The sequence below is a fragment of the Aythya ferina genome, assembly GCF_964211825.1.
Source record: "Aythya ferina genome assembly, chromosome: 2".
NCBI lineage: Eukaryota > Metazoa > Chordata > Aves > Anseriformes > Anatidae > Aythya > Aythya ferina.
Window position 1 is genome coordinate 47,083,958 of NC_140297.1, and position 27,633 is coordinate 47,111,590.

Consider the following 27,633-nt stretch of genomic DNA (forward strand, 5'->3'; position numbering starts at 1 on the left):
GCAGCATCCTTCCATATGTTTGCTTGACCCTGCTGGTAAGAGTTGCTCCTACTCATGTGGCTCCAAAACCCAAACAGACAAGTCCCCTGATTCATCCTGGCTCCTGAGCCTTCCCAATTGCCTAACATTCATTCGCTGAATTCACTCTTCTGCAGGGAGAACAAGGGAACAGCAAGGAGGTTAGCGCTCCCATTTAGGGAGTCTCACATCCCTCAAGCCAACCAAGACCACAGCTGATAGCCAGGATACTGTTAGAGCTTGATACATGACAGTTGAAGCCACTAAACATGTCCTTCCCAGACAAAGCATGTTGAAAATGGATTTTTTTTTCCTTCCTGAAAGTTATAAACCCTTTCCCCTCACAATTCTAACTGTAAATTCCAAGATAGCTACATAGGTTGAAGAGAGCTGTGAAACAGCCACAGACCACCAGTCACAAACAAAATTTCCATCTTAGTTGTTTTTTACTCACTAAAAACTGTTTCTAGAACTCATGACATCAAACCGCGTACAGGAAGATCAGGAGGGAGTATTTACAACTGACTCCAACTTAACTTGTACTACATTTACATGGTATGATGCACATACTTTTTAAATACCGTGCCTATAGATAAGTTATAACAAGTTTTTCAAGATCTAGGAAGATTTCTAGAAATCATTTGTTAAACATTCTCAAATATCCAAAAATAATATATAAATACATATGCACTTTTCCGGTGGTTAACTTTCTAGACACCAGCACCTGAAGAAGTTTCAAACATTAACTTGATATTTGAGGATATTACCATAAACACTTGAGTTTCATATTTTGCTGTGTTTCTCTTTTGTTACCACGTATAAGCAGTAGTAATCCCAGGTCAAAACCATGAAACACTGTGAAGTGTTGCTTTTACTGTTAAGGTTTGTCACAATAAGATCTTTTCAGACTTGTATGAATATGTACACAAAATACCATAAAGGTTGTGTTCTGTAAGCTACTGCAAAAACCTGTCATCGCTGAAGAGGTTACTTCAATAAAAAAGGCTTATCTGATTATGTGGTAATAAAGAGATTTAAGATAGGTAGTGAAATAAATCACTGCAAAGGATTAGAGAAAATTCACATATTTAAACCTAAGAAAGGAAAGTAAAAGATGATTCATAATCACATTTAAGAACATCTACCTGGAGTAGGACTGAATTTCAAGAATGGTGCAATAGCAAGCATGCAATCTGCCTACACTGCGTAAGTTATTCATATTCAGTATTCATCAGGAGCATGCTTACTTTACAGAACACTTACCTGGCACAAGATCATGAACAAACAGGTTGAAAAAAATAAAAGATTCTGCAAAATATCAATGACAAGACAAGTGGATAGCGCAGAACCCAACTTCCAAACTATCCTGCAGATTTTTATTTTATGTTAATACACTTGTTTTGCAACATTCCAGAGGTGCAAAGCCATCACCATTTTTTCATGATCACTTCATGTTCAAGCACAAATACAGGCTGGGCAGAGAATGGATTGAGAGCAGCCCCGAGTAGAAGAAGGACCTGGGGGTGTTTGTTGATCGAAGCTCAACATGAGGCAGCAACATGTGCCTAGAAAGCCATCTGTATCCTGAGCTGCATCAGATGAAGCATGGCCAGCAGGTCAAGGGAGGTGATAGTCCCCCTCTACTCTGCTCTCATGAGACCCCACCTGGAGCCCTGCGTTCAGCTCTGGGGACCCCAGCACAAGAAGGACACGGACCTGTTGGAGCACGTCCAGAGGAGGGCTACGAGGATTCTGAGAGCTGGTGCACCTCTCCTATGAAGACAGGCTGAGGAAGTTGAGGTTGTTTAGCCTGGACAAGAGAAGGTTCCAGGGAGACCTTATAGCCACCTTTCAGTATCTAACTGGGGCCTTCAGTAAAGCTGGGGAGGGACTCTTTGTCAGGGAGTGCAGGGATAGGACAAGGGTTAATGGCTTTAAACTAAAAGAGGGTAGATTTAGATTAGATATATGGAAGACATTCTTCCTTATAGTGCAGGTGAGGCCCTGGCACAGGCTGTCCAGAAAAGCTGTGGATGCCCCATCCCTGGAGGTGTTCAAGGCCAGGCTGGATGGGGTTTTGGGCAACCTGGTCCTGTGGGAGGTGTCCCTACCAATGGCAGGAGGGTTGGAATTAGATGATCTTCAAGGTTAGATGATCTTCCAACCCAAACCATTCTGTGATTCTATGATTTTTTCATAAGTGGCAGATCCAAATTAGGGAAGGAAATTCAGCATGTTACTACAAAAAAATCATATCCATGACGTTTTACATTGATAGAAATTCTAAAAGCTAATAGTGGTAGTTTGCATTATCGTAACAAAACTCTGGTTTGATACTGTTACATAAGCACAGGTTGCTCTACATTTGTTGCTTGAGTTGGGCAAATACATGGTTCTAATTAAGGATCAAGCTCATTAATTCTATTTTTCAGATTCTTATTTTGTTCAAAAAAGAAAAAATCTTTACTTTATAAAAGCAAGTATTATATAGGCATATATAAATACAGGCAGTTAAATACAGGAGAACAACATACATGCCCACTTACACTATATTATTTTGTATTTATAGACTGTTCACTTTATCAACAACTTACAACATGCCTTAATAAATTTGCTTAATATTTTTACATGATTTGAGAGATATTATACATATTTATTAGTTAAGACATATTACATATATTTATTAGTGTGTGTATATATAAAAAAGTTCTTACCAAGATGACTTGGAAAAGAGCTGGAAAAAGATGGTTTTCTTCCACAAGGCTGTAAAAAACATATTTTAAGATTTATTTTCAAAGAGAGGAAGTAAATTCTTATTTAATACACTGAACTCGTAAAAGGAGCAGAGCAGTAGAATAGTAGCTACAAAAATCCATGACCCAGAACCTCAGCCTTTGACTAGCTTTTAACAAAAATGAGCTCCACTTCAGCTATTAAATAGAAACAGCAATGTAACACTGCTTTGGAAATTACTTCTAGGTCTGCTTCACTGATGCAATGCAAGTGAGTGGAACAGTAAGTAAATTAGTATTTTTAAATTACAGAAAATAATTAAAATTCAGAAATACAATACTATACAGACTATGAAACAGTCAACATGCACCACAAACTAATTTGAATTAATAGGCTTACAACACACAGAGTGAAATTATAAATAAGCTGTGTTGTTTTTTAAAGCATGCTACATTAACTAACTTCTTGGGTTGAAAATATTAATATATGGTACATTTGCAGCCATTTCTCTCAGAAGTATTGAGGAGTGGTTACCCAAAAGAATTTACTTATATCTTCCTGGATTTTAAAATCAGATATAAATCATCATACCTATTTATAAGAAGAATATTCTCAAAAGACAACAATACATTAAGGCAACCTCTTCTTCTCTTAGATCTCCAAAAGCTTTAAATTTATTAATAAAACACGTGTGCATCTCTGTCACAAACACTGTGATGACAACTGAATTATATTTTTACATACCCTTTTCCATAGTACTCTGCCTAATTTGAGGAATGAGTCTTTTCCTTAGATGTACACTACATGCCCACTCACCAAATACCACAGTGAAGGATTGTTTAAAATATTTCTTTTGTCTTTACAAAATTACTAAAACACTTCACGAACAAGAAGCAGATTTAGCATTGTGATACAGCTGAAAATGCAAGCTTGTATTATAAAGTCTGTGTAGTAAATGCAACATTCAAACAGAGTATTACTGTGTGCTTAACACGAGACAGATGTTTTTACATGCTTCTTCTAGGAAGCTGACATACAATAAACTACATAATTATTTTGTAAGTATTATGTCAGTTAAAGACAGAAAATTATATCATATAGTTCTCTGAATAAACAGGAGATTCATTTGACTAAAATAAGCACTCAACTTGATCTTTGAAACTTTACCGCGTAATACCCTATACTGGCTTCCAGTACAACAATAATCAGATTAGTTCTGTTTGGCAAACTATTTGTTAAGAAGAATCCATACATTCCTAAATTCATGTTTCCAGTTAAAAGCCCTTACTCATGTCTGGTAAGAAAACAGAAGGTATTATTTTCATGAATAGTGTAAGCTAAAGCACTAGACTGAGGAACTGAGGCAACTAAAAGGAATTGCACATCCTCTTCTACCAACCTAATGAGAAAAATGAAAGGAAAATAGAACAAACATCCAAGGGTCATAAAATTATAAGATGTAATCTCCCTTGTCAGAGTCCTAATTAATCATACATGTATTTGCTGAAATCATGTATGGAAAATATATGGAAATCATGTATGGAAAAGGAAATATAAAAGGAAATAAAGAATAAAAGGGATGATATACAATAGAATAACTTTATTTATGAGGAACTGAGAATTACTTAGGAGTCAAATATGTGCATTAGGTATAAATAATGGTTTTCTATTTCATTTTGTTTTGCCATTTCTCTGACTCTTACCATTCACCTCAATAGAGTAACAATGATTTTGTAGTTTAACCCAATAGGCAGCTCACCACCATACAGCTGCTCATTCACTCCCCCCACAAGGGATGGGGAAGACAATCAGAAGAGTAAAAGTGAGAAGACTCCTGGGTTGAAATAAAGACAATTTACTAGGTAAAGCAAAAGCCATGCATGCAATCAAAGCAAAACAACGAACTAATTTGCTGCTTCTTTAACAACTAAAAGATCAGTGTGTTATCAGCATTGTTCTCATCTTAAATTCAGAACACAGCATCATGTCTCTACAAAGTCTCTACATAGTCTCTACAAAGAAAATAAATTCTATTCCAGCCAAAACCAGTACAGACAACCATATAGAATCTATATGAAGTCAGGGTGGAGAGGTGCATTTAATGTGATATGATGTATTATATCGCATAACACTGGTACATGGGCCTAGAGACAAATAAAACAACTACCAAATTGGTCAAAACATAACAAATCAATATAATTGTATGCACAATTGTAAGCATATGAATATGCTTAATGTAGCTAAGTAACAGCCTTGTTCAACCAAATGTGTTCAATTTCTCTTGCACACACAGATGTGTAATATACAAGTTACTCCTAGCAGACGATGTAACATTCTGACAGAGAATGAAGAGTTTATATAAGGAAAATAAGATAATTATTTCCAAGATAAAAAGCCTGAATTAAAGGACAATTTCTGTTCTAACTAAGTGGATGGAAAACATACCCATACACAAGGGAAATCCCAACAAGTTCTTGATAAAGGTTGGGAGCGCTTTAAAGCTATTTACCCCTGTGCTAGCTGACAAACCCCAAAAGACTGGTGCAGCATCTTGGACCCAGCCAGGTCATAGAAGAGTCACAGGTCAGCAGACAGGAAGACTTGTTATATGCATGGTTCATTTTCCAGGGCCAAATCTGCTGAGTTAAAAGCTTAGACCATGCTGGTAATACAGAATTTTGCTGATGTGGGTATATTAATCCTGGATGTCGAAAAGGTCACTTTAAACACCAACTCCCAAAAAGAGCAACCAGTGTAATTGCAATCATACTGACAAAATGAAGTTTTGCCAATGCAAACTAACTTATGCTTAAAGCATATTGGAATTACTTACACTAGCAAGAGCTGCCTGCTTTACTACATAAGCAACGTTTAAACTTAGTACACATTGACAGTAAAACACAATTAAAAGAATATATACGCAATCTTTGTTTAGGCAAAAACTAGAAAAACTCTGTAGTAAATAGCAAATTATGAAGCAATTGGTTTCAAAAAGTTTAAGTCCTGATTGTAATAAGTCACATACATTCTGCTGAGATAAGCTAAGAAAAACTGTAGCCAATATGGCCATTCTTAAAGGTCACTGACAAACCTTTATGATTCAAGCAAGAAATAGCTGCAGCCTTTAAAGAAAATGATACTTGTAAGTGGGCTAAAGCAAGAAGTCATATCAAGCATATTAAGATATTTCTGTGACAAAGCTTAAGACTGATATATTCCAACTTTGCATATATGTGTGGACAAGAGATAGAGTAACGTCATCACGTTGCTATCTGACAGTTTTAAAAAGGAAAAGTCTTAAAGTCCTGAAAACAGAGCATAAGACCAACATCTTACTTGTTGGGCATTAAGAATATCTGTACTGGTTTCCTAGGCAGTATCTTTTACTGAAAATGTGATGGGTAGCACATTCAGCTGTACATGTTTAAGCTGCGTAACAAACAACGTTAAAAACAAAACAAAACAAAAACAACAGACAAACATAAAATATCCTGAGTTGGAAGGGACCCAAAAGGATCATTGAGTCCAACCCCTGCGTCCACACAGGCCACCCAAAAATCAGACCATGTGTCTGAGAGATTCTTGTCAGGTGATTGTGGAGGTTGCTTTCTCAGGAGTTACATCAGTGTTGTATAAGGAGTGGCATAATGAACATTATCACCACTGCTACTTCATTTTCCACTTGCTTGAAAATATTATTTTTAATGAAATTTGAAATCTATAGAACTTCTGATCTTGTGTCATTGCAAAGCAATTAGCAAAAGCAAAACAATTTCACTATTTAATTCTTCCATTTAAAATAGTCTAACAATTAATTTTTCTTATTTACCTTACTAAGCATTTTATTAAATTCTCGGCTAAAATACAAACCCAGGAATTCTACATATCCAGATTGCTGTTTTATAGGTAGGATTTACCTGTAGATTATATCTACGATGGTAGCTTGCCCCTACATAAAGGAAACAAGGCAAAATTATACTTTAAAAAATGCAAAGCAGTGATTTCTCAAAAACACTGAGATTTTGCACTCTTAAATAATTTCATTTTTAAAAATCAGAACATTATAGTGTTGTCATAAATTTTTAAGCCAGATTGTTAGACTCAGAGTAAACACTGCGAATTAGTCTTTCACTTTTCAATATACAGAATAAATACCTTTTTTAGAAGGACAGCAATGCAACAAAAAAGGCATACCTCTGAATAAAAAACAGAATTTAATATACAAACAAAATCTGATTTTGAGCCTTGACAAATGACTTAAGAATGCATGCTCTTTTTATCCTGATGCATTGCAGTCTGCTGTTGTTCACATTTGTATTTTTTTGTTTAGATCTTTCACTTTAAAAAAAAAAACACAACACACATACAAGTGTGCAAATCTTTACATTATCAAATTGGAAATCTGCAATAACAGCTGGAGAATGGACACTCAATGTCCAACACACACATGAGCTTCTGTCACTTCAGCAACATAGGACAGAAAGTCAGAAGGGTTGTCAACTGAAAACTCTTCCATATAGCATATATAGCAAGCAAATTCAGTGATACGAGTTTCTAAGTTTAGAACAAGAAAAATGTCGATCATTTAGCATTATGACCACTCGTTTTCCATAAAGAATCCCTTCTTACAAAAGGCAAGAGCATGCATGTTGTGGAGCATCATCAGTTCTCTGCATTCTGAACAGATTACCGTTATGACAGACTAACAAACTGACACATGACAAGTACAAATTTCCTAACACATCTGAGAACGCAGACGAATAATTTTAGAAACAACTAAGCAAAAGGATTATGTTGAAAGCTAACCCTTTCATTTGGCTCGCACCTTGGACTCACAGTTCTGTGCTTTTTCCTAACAAGCTAGGACTTTTGAGATTTTCCGCCTGTTAAAAAACAAAATTGGCTGGCTCTCAAAAAACTATTACTAGAACACAAATAACTATAACTAGAAACAATGCATGGTATACAACCAGTAGAACACAAAAGAAACAAAAAGGAAACAACAACAACAAAAAAAGCTCCTTCCAATTCTCAGTTTAAAACTAGGAAACTAAATTTGTAAAGGCTTATGAGCAAATGACAACAATTACACTCTACTAACTGTTGAACCCACCGTTCTTTGTCCCACAGTTCTGACTGATTAATTACCAACATTACTTTCAAATAACAGATGCCAAAGGAGGGAAAAGACAACAATAATATTTGACTTCTAAGGAAAAAGGATACTTTTTGTTCTTAAATGACTTTGTTTTCATAATTTGGTCTAAAATACTATTTTATTGAAGCACATGGATGATATCTACTGTTACATTAAGAAAGTTGGTCTAAAGATCTTGTCCCTTTCAGAATTTGTTTGGTATAAAATGACAACCTAGTAGAATGCTAATTGTTCTTATTGTTACCAACTGCAAAGAGAGAGAGTATGACTGTCCCTCAAAGTCAGAAAGTCTTCCTGATAGAATAGCCTCTCAGGGCCATTGGTAGCTTGAATAAATTAGAGAAGCATTCAGATAGATTTATTCTTCTTGGTGAATCCCACAGAATAGACCCACCATTGAAGTGGAAAGTTTCAAAGTCATCTCACTGCCACACTTTCATGTCATGCCCTTCAGTAGCTCTCCAAAGGCAAAGAATGATCTTACCATTGATTTTTAAGAAATATTATACCAAGGCACAACTTACAATAGTGTCTACCATAAAATACATCAGGGAGAAGATCTATCAACTTATCTTTAGGGGTCCCAATTATTTCAGAGTCAATTTTCTTGAACAGAGCTATTCTTCAATTCTAGTTCCTAAGCCTTCTCAGCAATTGTAGTTTACATTTCAAATGACCCAGGGGGGCAAGGAGGAAGAAAGGAGTTTTGGCCTTTATGCAGGCAGAAAATTGTCTTGGATGTTGAATAATTGGATTTTTATTTAATGCTTTACTTTTTGTAGTAGACAGAAACAGGAAATAAACACAACAATGAAGATGTCACTCAAAAAGATATATACTCATATATATCACCTTTATATGATGTTATTTTAAAGGTCTTTCACAAGTACATGATTAATATTGAAGATGGGAAACATCATGGAGAGACTAACTGGTATTCATAAACACAATGAAACAAGATTTGAGAATTAAAATAAATGTAAAACTCCACTGTATACCTGAAGTAGAATACTTCCTTCATACACCATATTTGCTACAACTGTAAACGTACGTGAAATTCAAGGAAAACATTTTTCAAGAAGCAGAATATAAAGATCTGTATTAAATGTACAGATACACAGCTGCTTTCTTTTTAATACATTATCAGCAGTTGAACTGTTAGTAACTTCCACTATGTGGTGAAAGGGGTTTACTTTCACTCCCAGTGTAAACTCAAAAATTGTCTGTGGCACACATTTATTGGAAAGGTGTCACTGCAATCCCAGTCATTTTGCTAGCAGTCTCAGACAGCTTACTGAGGGAGAGCAGAGTTTGCATTTTCAGTTCCTGTTCAGTTTACAGCCTCAAGATCTATACATGTATTTTTATAGGGATGTGTCTTTTTATATGTTTGAAAGCACATGCTGTGCTTTGCTGATTTCCCATTATGTTTTACAATTTTACCCTTCCTTATTTACAAGTGGAACAGAATACCTAACCAATAAATCCTAAAATAAGTCTATGTTTTAAATATAAAACCATAATACAAAATGATTCTTAGGGAAACGGTAGTTGTAAGAAGGCAAGAAAATTACATTAAATTTAGAAAAAAGTTAGAAGTGTTATCACTTCATATATTATACACCTACAGTGTGCTATAAAACAAGTAAACTGTATGTTGTAAAAAATTTTGGTAAGAGTAACAGAGTTCACATTATCAGAAAGGAGAGTAATGGGGACCTAAGAGTGATAGAACAATCAATAATTCTGTGGAAATACATGCAAATCTTGCTTTAAAAAGCGTTTCACCAACGTGTTCTTGGAATGTCTATAAAACAAGCACACGTGTTCATAAGCTTACCATATCAGGTGAACTAAAACACAATGAACTTTGAGGGTGGTTAAGTGGTAATGATAATATTTGGTAATCCTACTCATGTACTGACATTCAGGAAAGACACAGTTGAAAACTGTCCATTTTAATTACCATATCTTTCTTTGAAAAGTGATTTTAAGCATTATCCCTCATGAAATTTTTCATTTTAAAAGGATGAAAAAAAAAATCTAGGTAAAAGCATTTAAAAAAGTATTTTTAATAAAAACTAGCTACCTTGCTAACAACAACAACAAAAAAAATTATCTATAATTATTTAATAAAATTTTAACAAGGTAGAGCACCACCACACAGTGTTAGGAGAATCTTTCAATTCTTTGAAGATTTCCTAAAAAAAAAAAACAAAACACAAAAAAACAAACAAACAAACAAACAAAGGCAAGAAAATATCAGCAAAATTTGGGAATAACAGCACTTCTGTGTTGCATTTGCATGAGGATTTATGTGACTTTATGGTTCTAGGAGTTCCAGTTATAAAAAATAAAAGAATGAATGCCTAAAATCAGGTTTGCAATATTCAGAACACTGAGCAGGGATCTGGCTGATCTAACCGATAGGAAACACTGAGGCCTTACAAATCCTCCCTGGATCACCTCCTGGTGATTTAGAAATCACCAAACACTTCGGATTCACAGCCTCATACAGTATTACAATATTCGGTTCTCGTTTTAAAAAGGGTAGTTTTTGTGTTTTTTTGTTTTAAATATTTACCAATTGTCTTCCTTAGAATTGCAACATAGACTCAGGTTCCAACCCCTTCTTTAATCTCAGCCTCTCTTTTTCAGAGAAATCTGGCTATCTAGTAGGCTATGTTCTCTCTACATTGGGTTACATTCCACACTCTCTCTGTGATGCTGTCCTACTGAAAATAAAGGTAATTATAGATTTATCAGACCAGACAGGAAGTATTAACATATGCTTGCCTTCTTCCTTGTCTTCCATGGGAACCTACTGCTGATGGCATTTTAGATTTGCTTCATGCTAAAGACAGTCTGTGGCAGAACTGAATTCACTGAAGCCTGAAACTCCAACTGTACTACCCTGACCAGCTACCCATCCTCATTAACTGCTTATTTTTGAATTCCTATTTATAGTCACAACAGCAAAAAATCACTATTTAATGTATAAACAACCAAAAAATCAATGGTATTTTCTCCTTCTGTTTAATGTTTTACTTTGAAAGAGCAGATATGAACCTTACAGTATGATATTTTTCAACAATTGACTTAACAACAATAGAAACATCAAATAGTAGCTTCGCATTTCTAAAATTGAGACATTCGGCAACTGATCAGCAACGCCAAAGAGGAAACAAAATTACAGGTTTAAGGTTAATAGTTAATTTCTTTACTCAAGGGAAATTCTAATCAAATGTAACACTAAGGAGTCATGTTTTACATTAAAAATGGAGATTAGTATTGCAGTCAGTACATGACTAAACTATGAGAACTCACTTGCAACAGTGAACTCTGACCATTGCCTTTGATATGAATTACAGTGATGTGTGACTTGACAACAGTGTTATTAGCTGACACACAACTTAACATTTTAAGAGTCTATTTCTGGGTAAGTCTTCCCACCTACTGTTATTCAATAAAGCAGCATATATGCAAATCTTACACCAAATAACAGAAATTGCAAATATCATATGAATTCTTTGCCATTTTATATTAGTGCTCTCTCTCTAACAAGAAAATGAAGGTTTTTACAGCTCAGTTTTCACAGATGTGAAACTAGTGTAATCAGAATCAGGTTCAAAATCTACATAAATATTGCCCAAAGTTCTAATAAAAACATATCATCATCTGACAATCTCTCCCAATCCATCCACATTGTAATTTTCTCACTGATGTTGTACACCTCTAAAGTATAATCTTACTGTTCAGCTCAGTTGGACTGGGCTCCATAGGCTTACCTATTACCAGAAATTCTCCATATTATTTTATTCATATTTATTACAGAAAACAAGAAAACACATAAAAACCAGTTAAGTAATTTAGAAGCAATTTTTTTTTTTTTTAAGCTAGAACTTCAGCATTAAACTGGGAAATTCAGATGCCTAATGATCAGAACAAAGTGTTTTTAAAGCAATTAATATAAGCACAGATTAGTCAATTTGCCAGGAAAGGAAAGTGCTAGCTCTCTAGCATAATGGCAAAGAACATACCATACACAAAGGTAATCTATGGAAAATGCTAACAAGTGCTTGTGAACTAAAAAAAAATATAAATTCTACCAACATGAACCAATTAAAAGCACCACATTGAACTTTTTTTTTTTTTTTTTAATTTTACTTATTTGAAATGAAGGGTATGCATATTTGATGGATCATTTCAGAATATACTGAATATATATAAATGCTAATGTAAAAACATGATGTATGAGAAAATGATCAACCCATTACCAACAGTGATAGTAAATGTGCCATTAAAGGCCTTTAATAGATAATGCATGGGTATGAAAATAACATAAATGAAGTTCAAAAAATCGGACCATTCATGATTGATTTTTGGATGGTTCCAAAGACATTGTGATAAAGAGTTACTTTAATTAGTCAAGACAATCTCCTGAGGTGTACATGGTCAATCCATCTATCATCATCTCACGTACTAGACCTGTGGCACACAGAAGCAGCTGTTAATTTGTTGCAGCATCTTTCTATTTCACTGTCTGCCGCCTCTTCCCCTTTCCTAGAGTGATGCCTAATGTCTGTCTGGGAAATTTATAGTAGGGACAGGAGGTGGGGAAAGTTCTTCAATTTCCTCCCTTCCTTCAATTCACCATAAATCTAAGAAGGGTCACAACATTAGTTTTTAAACGATTTTTTGTCCCTCAGGAAATGACCTTAATAACAGAATACTGGAACGTGTTACAGAATCACAGAATCACAGAATCACAGAATTTTCTAGGTTGGAAGAGACCTCAAAGTCATCGAGTCCAACCTCCAACCTAACGCTAACAGCCCTCCACTAAACCATATCCCTAAGCTCTACATCTAAACGTCTTTTAAAGACTTCCAGGGATGGTGACTCCACCACTTCCCTGGGCAGCCTGTTCCAATGCCTCACAACCCTTTCAGTGAAGAAGTTCTTCCTAACATCTAACCTAAAACTCCCCTGGCTCAACTTAAGCCCATTCCCCCTCGTCCTGTCACCAGGCACAGTGTTCTACTCTCATGATTATCATCTGATGCAATATATGACATTTATCTTTAAGTTTCAGCTCTTGAAGTCAAGTAAGCATGAGCTTTCGCGTGCAGAGTCACATAATAAAACAGGGTGCACAGAAGTTACTTAGGACAAGTGACACGGACAGGTGAGAGTTTATGGCATACAGCTCTCTACCACTTCTAATAGTTCACTCCTCAGATGTTGTCTCCTTTGGAGCTACAGATGAATTGTGAGTTTAATTTAGATGTAATTGTGAATTTAAGGTCAATGACATACCCTAATTTGCCTATAAGTGTTTTAGGTTTTAAAACACCACTGTAAAACTGCAGATCTGAGATATGTGAGCATCAATGCCATCCATAATACAGCTTCAGTACCTGTCCAAACATTGATGACTTTGGGCTACAGGTATACAATGCTCCTTTAGCTCTCCTCTTACCTCCACTCTATTTCCCTGTCTTTCTTCCTTGCAACCAGAATTGTCTATTATTCCAGCAATCCATAAAGATCATACTCCATAGTTTCAAGTGTATCCATGTCTTCAAATACCATAAGTTTCCAACTACAGACAAGTCAAGTATCTTCATAAAAGAACACACAGCAAAACACATAGCTACATTTCATAACGTTACCTAACAGTTCTGTATCTGAGTAAAATCTACCAAAACTAATTACGGGGGGGGGGGGGGGGGGGGGGGGGGGGGGAGCAGAGGAGGATGCAAGTTTTCAGTTGTTCAGACATTCACTTCATGAATTAAGCTACACGTTTCCTAAATAACATAGATTTCTTGTTAAAATCATCCATTTCAAAATAGCTATAGGTAAACTTTGCTATTATTGCATTGGCCTTACCATGCACATTTTTTCTTATCATAAAATATTAAAAATTCTTGAAAAAGCAAGCCAATAGGTTTTTAGAAGATTTGTGACAGAATACTATCAGCAACTCTGAAGGCCAGACAAGCTTTGAGTCATGCATAAAATAGGTAACTGATGGATAAGTTCCGTTCAAAGTTCATCCTTCTAATACCTGACATTTTTTCATTAAATGAATGCTAAGTGAGGGTGTATGACACAGCAGTTGTTGCATGATGTAGAAAGGAAAAGATATATAAAGTAAACACTAGACTCATTTATATTTTATCCCTTTAAGGAGAAAATGAACAACAAAATACTCATCCTCCCCCAAAACAGGGTTTTGTTCCTATGGGTGCTCATATATTCAGCATCTTTCAGTTTGTGAAAGATCCAACTCTGCAGTAAGTTAATGGGACACAATTAGAATTATCCATTGCTAAATCGAAGAGAAATAGAGTGGAACAGCTCCAAAAATAGAGAATATTATAAACAACCCCAAAAGTGAAGCAATGGCAAAGATTACACGGCATTTTTTGTATTTTTACAAATGTTAAATACTTAAGACACTTAAAATATGTATAGTACATTACCAGAATTTTATAAGACATTAGAAATATAATACTTGAATAGCTGTACTGCTTTCATGTAGAAAATAGTGTTCAAAATAGTAAAAAAAAAAAAAAAAAAAAAAAAAAAAAAAATTATTGAAATTTTTTCCTCTGGTATCACAACGATTTAGCTGACATACAGTGTCTGCTACAAACTAAGAACACAAACATTAGAATGCATCTGTCTCTTTTCAAATGCTAAAGTAAGAACTCTGCAAATGTTGATGCCTCTACTGGGGAGTACATAGGAAGAAACGGAGGAGAATAGAAAGAAGAAAAGAGATAAATTTGAGAAACAAACAAGAAATGTGGTAAGATTAAAGAAGAAAGAAAAGAAGAGAAATAATGTATTAGTTTAGCATTTCTAAGAGGCTATCTGATGGTACAAACTAAAATACAGTAGCTCTCACCTTCATCCAAATTCACCTTTTTTTTTAATTTTGGAATAAGATTAATAAATTATTTTTGAAAGATGTGAATGCAATAAGTGAAGCGCTAAATTAATATTTTGCCATTTCACAACAACCTTTTTTGCTACCACCTTTTTTTTTTTTTTTTTTTCATTTCAATTAACTCAAAGGAGAAGGTGTTCATCCTTCGAAGCCAGGTATTGTGGATGAAATATAAACTTAGAAAAACCACGGAGACTTCATGAAAAGTGGCCCTCATCACTATCAGCAGTACTAAAATATAGTGGAGTTTTTCCCACAAGGAACAAATTTACTCCTGAAGGATTTTTGTCCAGCGTTACCTCCATACTTCCCATCACAATAATCACGGATTCTTTCCCTGTGCATAATGAAATGCAAAAAAGAGCATATGTTGTAATTCTGAGCTACATATGTACTGATATTTTAGTGCTCAAACCAAAATACAATCAGCTGTGATCTACCGTTTATCTGTATTAACCAGAATTTATCTGGTTTCAGCTTTGTTACTTAGCAGTTTGTGAAAATACAAAGATATTCTGAATTTCTATCACAGTTTTGATGTATGGGCTAATTTCAGCTAAAGTAATTGGGAAGTCAAAGAATCAGGAAGAAGACAGACCAAGAGACCTGCATAATCTCTTCTCCTTCAGAAATCTAGCCAAACAAATTATTCAGTGAAAGTAAAAGAAAGCCAGCAAGACACAGGAGAAATGGGATGATTACAGATGTGTAATGAATACATAAGATTCTTCAAATAAAGAGAATTCATTAGGCAGAGGAAGAGCAGTACTATAATAGCCAGTGTTCTAGTTACAGAAATATTTTATTGTAATGCTTGAAGAATTAGAATCTCTGTAGGTTAACACTAAAAATAGAAAGCTGTACCGTATGCATTATACATAAAAGTCTGCAGTAGCATATACAGACCATAAACAATAAAAACTGTATACATATAAATACAATTAAATATCACTCACTGTATTCAAACTGCTTAAAATTTCAAGCCACTCAATTTTCTAGTTCATTTTTAGTCTAGTTAGTATATCAAAATAACGCTGTAAAAGATGAAAAGGCAATGTTTTCATCTTTTGAAAGATCAATGGGAGAAAAATTTAAATTTCTTTTTGGATATATATGTATTGTAGTTATATATATGTAAATATATATTTACATATTAAAATAATTTCTATATAAAATCTTGAGCTTATTGTAATTAATCAAATCAAGACAGTACAGTATGCAGTGACTTCTTAGCCATAATTCTATCATATACCATGAATGGACACTGCTAAGTGCAAAAAGAACATGATTTTCTTGGTAGATCAGAGGAGAGGAATAGCTATGTGTGTGTGTATGTGAGAGGTATGCTTCCCTTTTTTCTTTTTTTTTTTCCCCCCCCTGTATCATCACAGTGTAAAAAGTGTCTCCTTTCCATTGCCCCAGCAAGATATTTTTAAACATTTGGGTGTACCTATACCAAACACTCAAATCAGTATTTGAGAACTTATTTAGAATAGTGATATTTGCAGAAAGACTGGATATCTTTAAAGTGACCTAAGAGGTCTACACCGTTTAAAAAGGCATCACCTTTTCCTAGCACAAGTATGTTTAGCTGCATAATAGTTTAGATAATGTTTTTGTATTAAAATTATCATAAATTATTTTTTAAATTAATATTTAAAATATATGATTGCCTTTAATACTTCACTGCCTAAATTCATATTAAATGAAACGGAATCATATAGAAATAGCACAAAAGCCGTAAGGTTATGTTCTGTAATAAATGCTCTATGCAGATTTTCTAAATCTCCTAAGTGCCAGTCAAAATAGTATGATAGTGAGAGTTACATTATTGTTAAATCCTAATGTAAAAAAATAAATTGAAACAGAAAGCGCTCAGAACAACAGAAAACGGAGTTACATCACCTCACAGAAGTGGGGCTGTGTTCAGTCAAGGCCACCAGCAGTTTCAGAGCATACACTGGTACTGGGTCTGGAGCCATCAGAATATGCTCGTACCTGAAGTGGAAGAGAATAGCAACATTGGAAAAAAAAACAAACAAACAAAAAAAACAACAAACAACTATTTAGTAACAGTATTTAAAAACCATCAGCTTAAGTTTTAAAGCAGCATTAATAAAAGAACTAATTACTTTTTTTTTTTTTTAATATGGAGGTGTACATACATAAATACATAATATTTTTACAAATGTTTTAAAACATTGATAAATGTATATATATGATTTAATATACATTTTTAAAACAATGTTTATTCAGAGCAACAGTGAACATAAAAACTACAAAAGAAATATCCATGAAACATTTCAAAACATCACCTTCTGGATACCTTGGTAAATGAAAACAGGCTGCTGAAACACAAAATGGACCTTGCTCCTGCTGCTGGTTTCCCAGTAATATTCTCCCAACAAATTACTATTTTTATTTTATCTTTTTAAAATAGAAATATATCTGGAGGGGAATGGTGTACAACGATGGAGAAGAGATAAATGTAAGCATAAAGAAAACAGACACAGCCAAGTCAAAACACCATCTATGATTACAAGCAGTGCTACTCCAAACATGTGGAAGTAATAGAATTGTAAGCATGTGCTGATTCGTAAAAGAAAAATATGAAGAATTAATCAAATATAAATAAAATGACTATTTGCAGGAAAATGTGGTAGGTTATCATGTTTTGCGCACCAAAATACTTCCACATTTTCTGTCTTGGGTTCTGATGAAGGAGAGAGGGGGATGAACAAAAATCTAGCAAATAAATGAGAAATTTGCTTCACATGTTAGCATCCCTCCTTGCACCTGAATTGAGGGATCTGAGTCATGTCCCATCACGTTGGCATGTATCCTCATGTATGCTAGCTCTTCTGTGGATCACAGATCCCCTCTCCAGAGAGACCACACCTCAGCACCCTGATTTGCACACCAAAAAAATCTAGGAAGTGATGTACTTTCTGGCCAAGTCTCTCACCTGGGCAGCTCTAAGAAAAGAAGGGAGAAGCACACCAGTTCCACATTCTTGATGTAGCCTGCAAGACTTCCTTCATAAGAGGTGAACCTTCCAAACAAGCACACAGACTACAAGCAATGTATCACAGCTGCTACATACCAGCCTGAATTTGCTGCCACAGAGCCACAAAGCACTCGCAGCTGAACCTACTCTGTAGACCAATGAGTAGTCAATGTAGGCTTCATGTCTCTGGTGATCAGAATCTTTCCTTTAAAAGAACAGATTCCCGTTCCTCAAAGAGAACTATTTCTCACACTGGTGATTAAAAAGTCCCTTTCTTCATAAAGGGAGAAAATACTATAATGCATTAGTAAACACTGATCCTGAAACCCTACATGCATGGAGTACATATTTCTACAAAGCATAATGGAATTATTTGCCTTTTTTTTTTTTTTCCTCCTCAGGATCCAAAAATAAATCTTTCAAGGCAAGCAAAGATGCTATAAAGTGTCTCCAGTGTCAGAAGTCATCTGCTTACCACACAAAACATGGATTTAGTTCTCCAGAATATGTTAATTCCTAGCAATAATAATGAATGAATCAGCCATGCTAGAATAAAAATCTGATACTTTGTGATACACTTGTTTGATTATAAGCACATTGATACCTCCTCTAAATGGAGTCCACTTTAAAGCATTTTAAGCCATCTATTTTTTACATCTGAGAGAGATTAGTAATAATCTGCACACTTAGCAGCATAATTCCTTGGAGTTCAATTAAAAAAAGTCTTTATTTCCATTTACTTCAAACTCTTTTTTTTTCTCCAAAGAAAGCATTAGTAAAAAGTATTTCTAAGGGAAGGTGCAGTGATCCATCAAACCAAATACCACATGAGAAAACACAGATTACTAAAATGAATGTCTTAGCAATTAATATAAACACATAGCTTGAATAAAGACCTTTAGGAACTATGAATATATGAATCTTCCGTAAAGGGAAAATATTCCATGCTTGAGAGACTCTGTTAAATGAATGAGTTCATTCAATGATTTCCTTGCCACTTCAAAACGTAAACCAATTTAGTAACGACAGTTTTAGAAAGCATTTTATAACGGTTCTGCAAACTCCCTGTACTGCAGTGCAAGAAGTTATTTTGTCAGTCTTTTCCATAAGCAAGAGTGAAAAGAGGACCTAAAGAGATTGTAGGATATGGATTCTCTTAAGCTCTTAAAGACTAAATATTTTATCTACAAATTATTTCAAGTATCCAGGATTTTGTACTTGAAGAACTGGTTTGACACTCTACTGAGAGCAAGCTAATCTTTAAAAACACATTACTCTCCTGTTGCTGGTTCCAACATAAGTTTTCAATGATAGTATGTCAAATCATATTGGAATATTAAAGAATATTAAGAATTAAATGACAAAGGGCTGATGTTTGAATTTCTAATTTAAAAACCTGGATATGTAATAGAAATGATTTACTTCATTCATTTCCTATAGAAGAAAGTTTCATTTTGGTTACAAAAAGCTCAGGAAAAGTAACATCTCAATGATGTTAAATCAAATAAGACTATTTCATTTGATTGAAGTCCTATAAGAAAGTTAACCTTCTGATCTACAAATGAACAAATATTTAATGAAAGAACACTTCTACTGATAATGCAGAAGATATGGAAAAAAATGGTAAGCACTTATTTTTCCTGCATTGACAGGAAATTTATATTTAATGCATAGTGACTGAAATTCTACTTTCTGAGTAAGTTTTACACTTAAATTAAATTGTTAAACCTAGATGCCTTTCTGATGAATACCCAACAGCTCTCATCTCTTAAAAAGCAGGATTAAGAGGGGTAGAAATACCTTCTTCCCCACAGAGTGCCCACGATCAAGCAGCCATTACATTTCTCATCTTTTGACTGTCCTCCAGCTGAGTCACGTTCTGTCCCATCATTTGTCCAGGAACAAAAAGACTAAACAACTTAAGCAAACATCTCTTCAGTCTCTAAGTACAGGCTTTACTTTCTATCTCATAGTTTTCAAGTAACTGTTACTTCTTGAGATCGAGCCTGCATCTAATCTTAAGCCTCTCTTCATAGATTTAGGCCAGACTCCTTTACGTTCAGATAAAGCTTCTATTGAGCTCTGTGGAGACTGTATGAAGATTCATTCCTACCTCCCATAAATATTTTCTGATCCATACCTTGAACAATGTTGAACACAACTTACCTTTAGTGTATTTTCTGATATCTAAAACGGCTGCTTTGGTCTTCCTTTAGTCTCCTTTTCTAATTTTTCTCAAAACTCAGTTTAGAGACTTTCAAATCAAAACTAAGGCTTAATTTTCTTTTCTGCAGAAAATCCTTCAACCCTCCTCTGCTTTTTGTTCCACCTGTGCCTTTTTGCATTGATTACCTGCGCCCCACAGCTGAACATACTTACTAAGCACTGGATCAACTCGCAGGTTCTAATAATGTATTAAATACATCAACACTCGTTAACTCTTTCTGAATTATTAAAAGATTTACATGCTGTTCTATCATGCTCCTAAACTAGAGTGAAATTTGTTTATATCTAGCTGATGTATATTCCAATTCTCTCTTTTTTTTTTTTTTTTTTTCTTAAAATAATCTCAAAATGTTTTTCAAATGCAAGTATTATCTCATCTCTATTGGTGAGAAAAAGGAACTGATTCAGGAAATATTTAAGCCAAGCCTGGAACCTAGCTTCCGAGCTTTCTGAGCTACTGCAAAATTTTTTTATACATCTACAATACAATGCATGCAAAGATAGCACAACTGAATTCTCCAGAGTAGAATCATATTCAGTAGAATCATAATAAAGCTTTGTCACCCAATTGAGCTAATTAGAAGAGGAGACAGTAGTATATTGGTTGTCTTCTTCTAGTTTGGAGTTAGCCTTACCACTCCCCCAGCTCTATGAGGAACATGTTTTAAGACGGGTATGTCTTCAAAGAGCAAGTTTCAAAGACAGAACTTGGTCTTGCTTGACTTGAAGTCTCTTACCCTATCTGAAGAAAAGTATCTGACAGCTTCTAATAATATGTATACTTTATTCTTTAATATTTCTGGTTTCCATTTTAATTCATACTAAAAATTCTGTTTTCCAGTTCAAAAAACAGTGTGAAGAAAGATCTGAAAATTAGCTTCTCTATATATCACTAAGATTTCCTTCCCATTTTCTCTCACAAAGAAAAGTTTACAAATATTGCACAGACAGCACTTTGGTTCTTGAATTTTAAGAGTATTAGTCAATTAGCAAGAGACAGTCTCATTTTTAGGGAAGGCACTATGTTTCTGATCATAATCCAGCATCCATTCCTCCACCCTTCTGTCACTTACTGAATGTAGGGGTGGGGAACAATTTCCTCACTTAGGGCAGCTAAGTATTGACAATTACTAACTTTGGAAGACCACACATTAAAATGCACTGTAACATTATCCTGAAATAATGTGAAAGATAATTTTCGTCTTTACTGTACTCATCCTATGTTTGTGTTCTCTTTCTCTCTACTGAGATGTTATCAGCCCACAGTACACATATGCATAACACACGCAGGTGAGCATAAAGACAGAATCACAGAATTGTAGGGGTTGGAAGGGACCTCCAGAGATCATCGGGTCCAACCCCCTGCCAAAGCAGGTTCAGATCCAAGTCATTTTGAAATGACAGGCCTCATTTGACTATATGCCATATAAATTAAGTTCCAGGCCACAGCTGGCCCACAGGCTGTAGTTTCATCCACTAGCACAGGGTTTTTCTGTTGCTTGGGGCAGTGGGAAAGGACAGCAGTTTAGAAACAATAATCCTTCTGTGAACACGGAGGACTAATTATCGTGTAACTTTTCCTTTTTTTGAAAGTTATAAGCCATTCCATATGATCTTAAAATGTCATCCGGGAGGCCACAGTACCCACAATAGTGAAGATGCTGGCGTTAGAATGCTCTGACTTTATCAGCTGAACAAAGAGAGGGTATTTAAATCACAGTTAGGGGACACTTCAAGAAACAAGAGCGGCCAGAGGCACAGTATCACCAAGATGCAAAAATTAGTGTCAGACAGAAGTGGTGGTGGTGTTATAAACAACCAAGTTCTGAATTAACCTAGGAGAGAGATGTTGGGCACAGAACTCAGACAGCAGCTAATTACCATTTCTTTTTTTCATTTTGCCATTTAAACATAAAAAGGGTATTTAAAACAAATATGCTGTCAAAATGGATTGAATATCAAGTTATTCCCCACTAAAGCAACAATATTATACTTACTGAGGCAGCAAGGAATCTCTAATGAGAGACAGAAGCTTGCTGTTTGAGTCGAGGCTCTCCCCTTTCTCCTCAGCCATGACCTCGTGGCTTAAGAGCAGTGATGTGGTTTCTGAGAGCAACCGCAAGCTGAAGAGTCTCCATTCCACTTAAAAATAAAGGTGCCAAGAATGTGACCACACTGAAGTCTAATTAAAACAAAATGTGGAATTCATGGAAACTGTAGTTGATGTGGCCGTATACTTACCATTCTGACCATGGACCAAAGAAACTAGTGGTGGGAGAACGCAGTCTTCAACCTAAAACAGAGGATTAGAAAGATCTGGTTTAGATTATTCACGGGGAAAAATAGAACAGAGACATATCTATGTTTATTCCACTGCTGGAGCCCTTAATCAAAGAGATGAATAATCATGGAAAACCATCCATAATCACACTTATAAAGCCACCAAGTACACTTTTCTTTGGTAAGCTGTAATAAAGTTACAGAGAGTAACTTACACAGAAAACAATATCAACTTTGGTATAGTTCATTGAGAGTGTATTTTCATTTAAAATACAGAATTTAGTGCAGATGTAAGAATTTCCATTAAAATTTAAGTTTACAGACTTAAGATTTAAAATATGGAAAATAAATCAGTCAACTCTTTATTATCTATGCGCGTGCTGAATTACAGATTGATCATCTGTCACAGAACTAGTCGGCTTAGTTCCATCTGAAATCAATTTACGGAAACTATGATAAAAATTAGTTTTATATATTTAATATTAAAAACAGAGTATTATAAGTATTCTATTTAAGAGAATACATTGCTAAGTCTTAAGTCATTAGTAAAAGAACTATTTAGACCGTACAGGCTTTAGAGATCTTAATATGAACAAAAAATGAAATAATTGCATGAAAAATCGGAATGATATCTTTGTATATGAATACAATATTAGGCTATTTATTCTGATAACTTAGACCTGATCCTTTGTCTAGGACAGACTTCAGATCAAAAGTAAGAATCACAGCTATAATCTGAAGAAAATCATTTATCCTAATTTTGGGTGCCTGAAGCAGGACTAAAAACCAAAAGAGAGTGGAAATAGTACAGAATCTACTGTTTATTTCTTAACTCTCATAAATCTAGATGGAGATGGTTTGAAATAGTACTTCCTAAATACTCCAGGACAGACAGTCTCCCCTACTTTGCAGATATTTTTTTCTTCAAAATGATTACTGTTCTACTTGCAAATTATTCTACATTATCACTCTGTTCTTTCAGAGGTACTCTCCCATACAACCCTGCCCCTACTGCCATTGTGCTACTCCAGATTTGCTGACAGCATCTCCTCCTTGGTGACTGGTTTGGAAAGGTACCTCTAGCTTCAACATACCCTCAAAGAGAACAGAGAAGTATACTAAGTATCCAGATGCAGGTGGTGCAAAACAACATCAGCATGAAGAGACATAAGAGTGGGAATGTCATACAGGACTTACAACAGAAAGAAACACTTGTTATGCTTCAGCTATGGCATTACTCAGGATTCTTAAAAAAAAAAAAAAAAAAAGGAAGGTCAAACATTTATTAAGGTATTGGAGTATATTTTTATATTGTTTTTCCTACTTCTTCCATTCCATTTGAAATCAGCAAGTTTAGATATTTAATTTATTTTATTTTGGGGAGAGATGGACAGAGACAGCCTGGTAATTTTTAAGTATGCATCATGGATACACAGCTTGCCCTTGGTTTTATTTATATAAATAAAATTACTGTGTAGGCTTTTACTACACCATGAATAGGATTTGGTGCAGTAAGACTGGATTATAATTCCCTGTGTGTTTTGTTTTAGTGATTAAAATCTAGAAGATGTAACTCCTCTAGAGTTAAACATCTACTATTAAGAAAAAGCTACAGAAGCTGAAAATACACAATGCAAAGGGGTCACTAAATGAAATTAGGCTCTAGTCAGCAGTAACTAGAGCTATTTTAGTTAACTATTGCATTGCTAGTTGGTGGTCTCTGTTAAAGGAATCCCTGGCTTTAAGGGATTTGTTTAGACTTCGGCTTTTTTTCACTTCTGAAAAATTACAAAAAATCCCTTTGTTACATGCTTTCAATAAAAGAGGTAAAGGAATTTGCTTGAGGTATGGAAGTTGGTTTACTCTTGCAAGTACAGATAGCCTTTATACCTATACAGATAATGCTATATATCATGCATGCAGCTAGTGCCTTTCGTAATGTCATCATTTTGAAATATTTCATCTTAGTCCGTAGAAAGATAAATAATACACTACACTCTAACTGCTCCATTTGTAGGTCTCTAAACTGTTCTGCAAATGGTAACTGATCCGCTATCACAAACTTGTAAGGTTAAAAAATGTATGTACTTAAGGTTCTTCAATCCAAAAGAACAGTTCAACCTACTGCAATGCTCCTCAAATGAAGAGACACGTTTAAGTAGTAAATTAAAGCTGTCAGACAGAAACAAGGCAAAAGAACATCTCTCATTTATCTGAAGCAATGTATGGATGTGGAATATTAAAAATCACTTAGCAGCAGCACTGAGTCAGACTGACACCGATTAAGATGGCAGTACACAGCAGTATGATGCGACTTTGATTTCTGAAACCTAGATTTCCTTTCATCTTCATCTAGTATTAATGACAGTCCTTCCGCATTAGATAATGCAGTCAAACCAGTGTTTTCTAAGATAAATATATTTTAACTGTCATTGTAAAGAACATTCATTAGGTCTTAAATAATTTTAGTAGCTTTTTTCTGACCTTTTACTAATAGAAACCCCAGTTTTGGCAATCTGTTTAGAATGGAATGCTCCACAGCAGGTGTTTGCCTCATTTCAATTTGGTGCAGTAGCACTAACTCTATGGAAAATTATTTTGTGATGCAATGTGCACACAAATTTAAAAACAAGATATCAAGGTGAAATAAACTGGAGTGTATGAGAGGAAAGCATAATAATACTGTATTCAGTACATAAAAATACTTTAAATAAATTAATCAGCAAATTTAATAAATTTCTATAAGGTTAGTATACAGAAGCATCTTATCACTCTTTTGGTATTTTTAGAGCTATTGAAACAAATACTCAAGCAAGGATTCATTTTTTTATTCTTTTAAACGACTGCTGACATCTTCTTGGCATCGAATCTCCATGTATGCATGAAGGTATTCAGATATTTTCTTTTCAGACTTTATCATTATGACCATTTACAATTAAAAAAAAAAAAAGTAGGAAATATAATTTATGCCTAAATAGACTAGATAGTTTTAATATTAGTTTGAATATTGGTATGATCATAGCTATATCTGGGTTCCTACCACCTACTAAGGAGACTGATACCTAGTCCACAATGGACCCCTCCCTAACTGCACAAGTCCACTATTGTATAATTCTGTGATTGTGGCATTCAACGACTATGCTGTCATCGGTACTGAAAAAAATAGCAATGAATTACTAGAAATTTTCATACACATTACAGTCACATCTCCCAGCTATACTACGTATGCACAAGACCAAGGAAAAATGTAGTTCAAACCTAGTAATCCTGTTTCTAACAATTGGAAAGGAAAAGAATAAGAATAGGAGAAGCACACAAAGCTTCTAGATTTGTACATCTCTAGCTTCTAGCAACTCGAGTTAAGAAATTTTCCTAAGCTGAAATTGCATCAGTATTTTTGCATTTAATAAAAGCTTACCAACATTTCTTCATATATCTGTCCAATCTTACCTAAAATGTATTTATACTTTTAGCATGTGCAATACTTACAACACTGAATTCCATACTTCAGTTATGCTTTATGAAAAAGCACTTTATTTTAAAACACCTATCTAGTTACCAACTTGATACTCACTCAAAAAACATGAATAATTATTTCTAATTCATCTTTTCCATGCCATCCATTAATTTATATGCTCCTTCTTTCATTTCCAAGCTGAACTTTTTATCTGTTCAGTCCCTCCTTGCAACATCAAACTGTACTTTTTCTCTTTTAGAGTGAAAGACCACAACTATCGAAGACCTCAGTATCCAAGACTGGAGGGAATCATGGACTTCTATGGCACTGTGGTGTTTTCTGTGGTCTTTTATCAGTCGTTTCTAATAATCTAGTTGTCTTTCTGATTACAGTTGAATGTAACACCACCATTTTCATAGAAAAACTATGCTAAAAGATAGCCAAAACAGTTACAAGTAGTTTAGAGACTGACATCGTATAGGCATAATTGGATGATTTTCCTTATGTGCATCACTTGACATTTATCAGTATTGAACTGCATGTCATTATGTTGTTCTTTTACTCAGTATCTTGAAAATCATTATGTTGTTCTTTTACTCAGTATCTTGAAAACCTTCTGCAACTCTTCTGTCAATTTTAGTTTTCACTACTGTGAATAACTTAGCATCATCAGTCAGCTGGCACCTCACTATTCATCCCCTTTTCTGAATTACTTATAAATAGCAACATAGATCTTTGTAATGCATCCTTCTTAATATACCTACACTTTTAAAATTGATCTCAGTTCTCTACTTACTAAATTTTAACTACGTAAAAGAAGCTGATCTATAAGATAAGAGGAAAGGTCCACTGATGGATTTTAAGAGTCTTTGGTGCATTGACTGTCAAAAACTTTCTGAAAATCCAAGTAGAGTATCCAAACCCAAAAAAACAATCCAAAAAAGAACATCTGTCTTCTTAATAACATTGATTCCTGCAAGGAAAACTTTACTACTGAGGTCTGAGCATCCAGCAAAAGCTGTACTCACTTTTCTACAGAATTTTATCAGCTACACAGATCAGATCTATTGGAAGCAAACCACAGTTTAATGGAAAATCTTCTGTAAAGTCTCAGTGTTCCTTTAACCTTCAAAAGAGAAAGAGAGGCAAGCCGTATCTTCAGAGTAATGAAGTATTCAAGCACTAATGGGAGGAGGCTTGGAAGAGACAACTGTGATTTCAGTCTTTCTTTTTGTCTCTACTGTACAGGCCACATTAGACACATAAGGCCAGCACCCTAAATAAACTTTCCTACATTCAAAAGAAAGAAACATTGCCTCAGCTTTTCCTTAACTTCACCAAGCAATGTCAAAGCTCCATATATAAGCGCTAAAGAGCTGTTATAACACTGCAAGGGCTCACAGAGGAAGGGTCCCATACTAGCATATTCCTATTTAGGGAAGGAACCCTATGATGGAGAACTACACATCCATTCACTTGTGCTAGTCAACAAGGATGAATTCAGCTACTCAACACATACATGCAACCGCCACGTATTAACAAACTAGCATATAGCCAACATTACCTGTTATCACCTGCAACATAGGCTACGTTTTTATGGGTAGCTTAACTCTCTTCTCAAGGCCACAGAACTTGCCTCAATATGACTAACATTACCAGCCTAAAGAATCTTTACCTTGCTTACAGCTGAGTTCCAGAGCTCTTCAGGGCAGTGTTTATGGACAAAGTCTTTGCATTTGGTGTCACACAGGGTGGACTGGAAATAAAGAAACTACATTGCCCATTCCATGCAG

The 27,633-nt window shown here is 34.8% G+C and overlaps 1 protein-coding gene across 13 annotated transcripts in view; it reads right to left on the reverse strand.

Annotated features, from left to right (window-relative positions):
• Window positions 1-27,633, reverse strand: part of ULK4 (unc-51 like kinase 4) — a 233,796-nt gene that overhangs the window by 122,468 nt on the left and 83,695 nt on the right. For 9 of the 13 annotated variants that reach the window (XM_084509482.1, XM_084509481.1, XM_084509479.1 and 6 more), the window contains 4 exons: window positions 22,345-22,396; window positions 22,101-22,245; window positions 16,776-16,868; window positions 2,733-2,781 (listed from right to left, as the gene is read on the reverse strand). In XM_084509482.1, the coding sequence (XP_084365608.1) occupies window positions 2,733-2,781; window positions 16,776-16,868; window positions 22,101-22,245; window positions 22,345-22,396 (339 nt within the window). Of the gene's footprint in view, window positions 1-1,281; window positions 1,327-1,458; window positions 1,829-2,732; window positions 2,782-16,775; window positions 16,869-22,100; window positions 22,246-22,344; window positions 22,397-27,633 lie in introns of those variants that run through there. The other 4 variants (XM_084509484.1, XM_084509478.1, XM_084509477.1 and 1 more) reach the window with 3 other exon arrangements.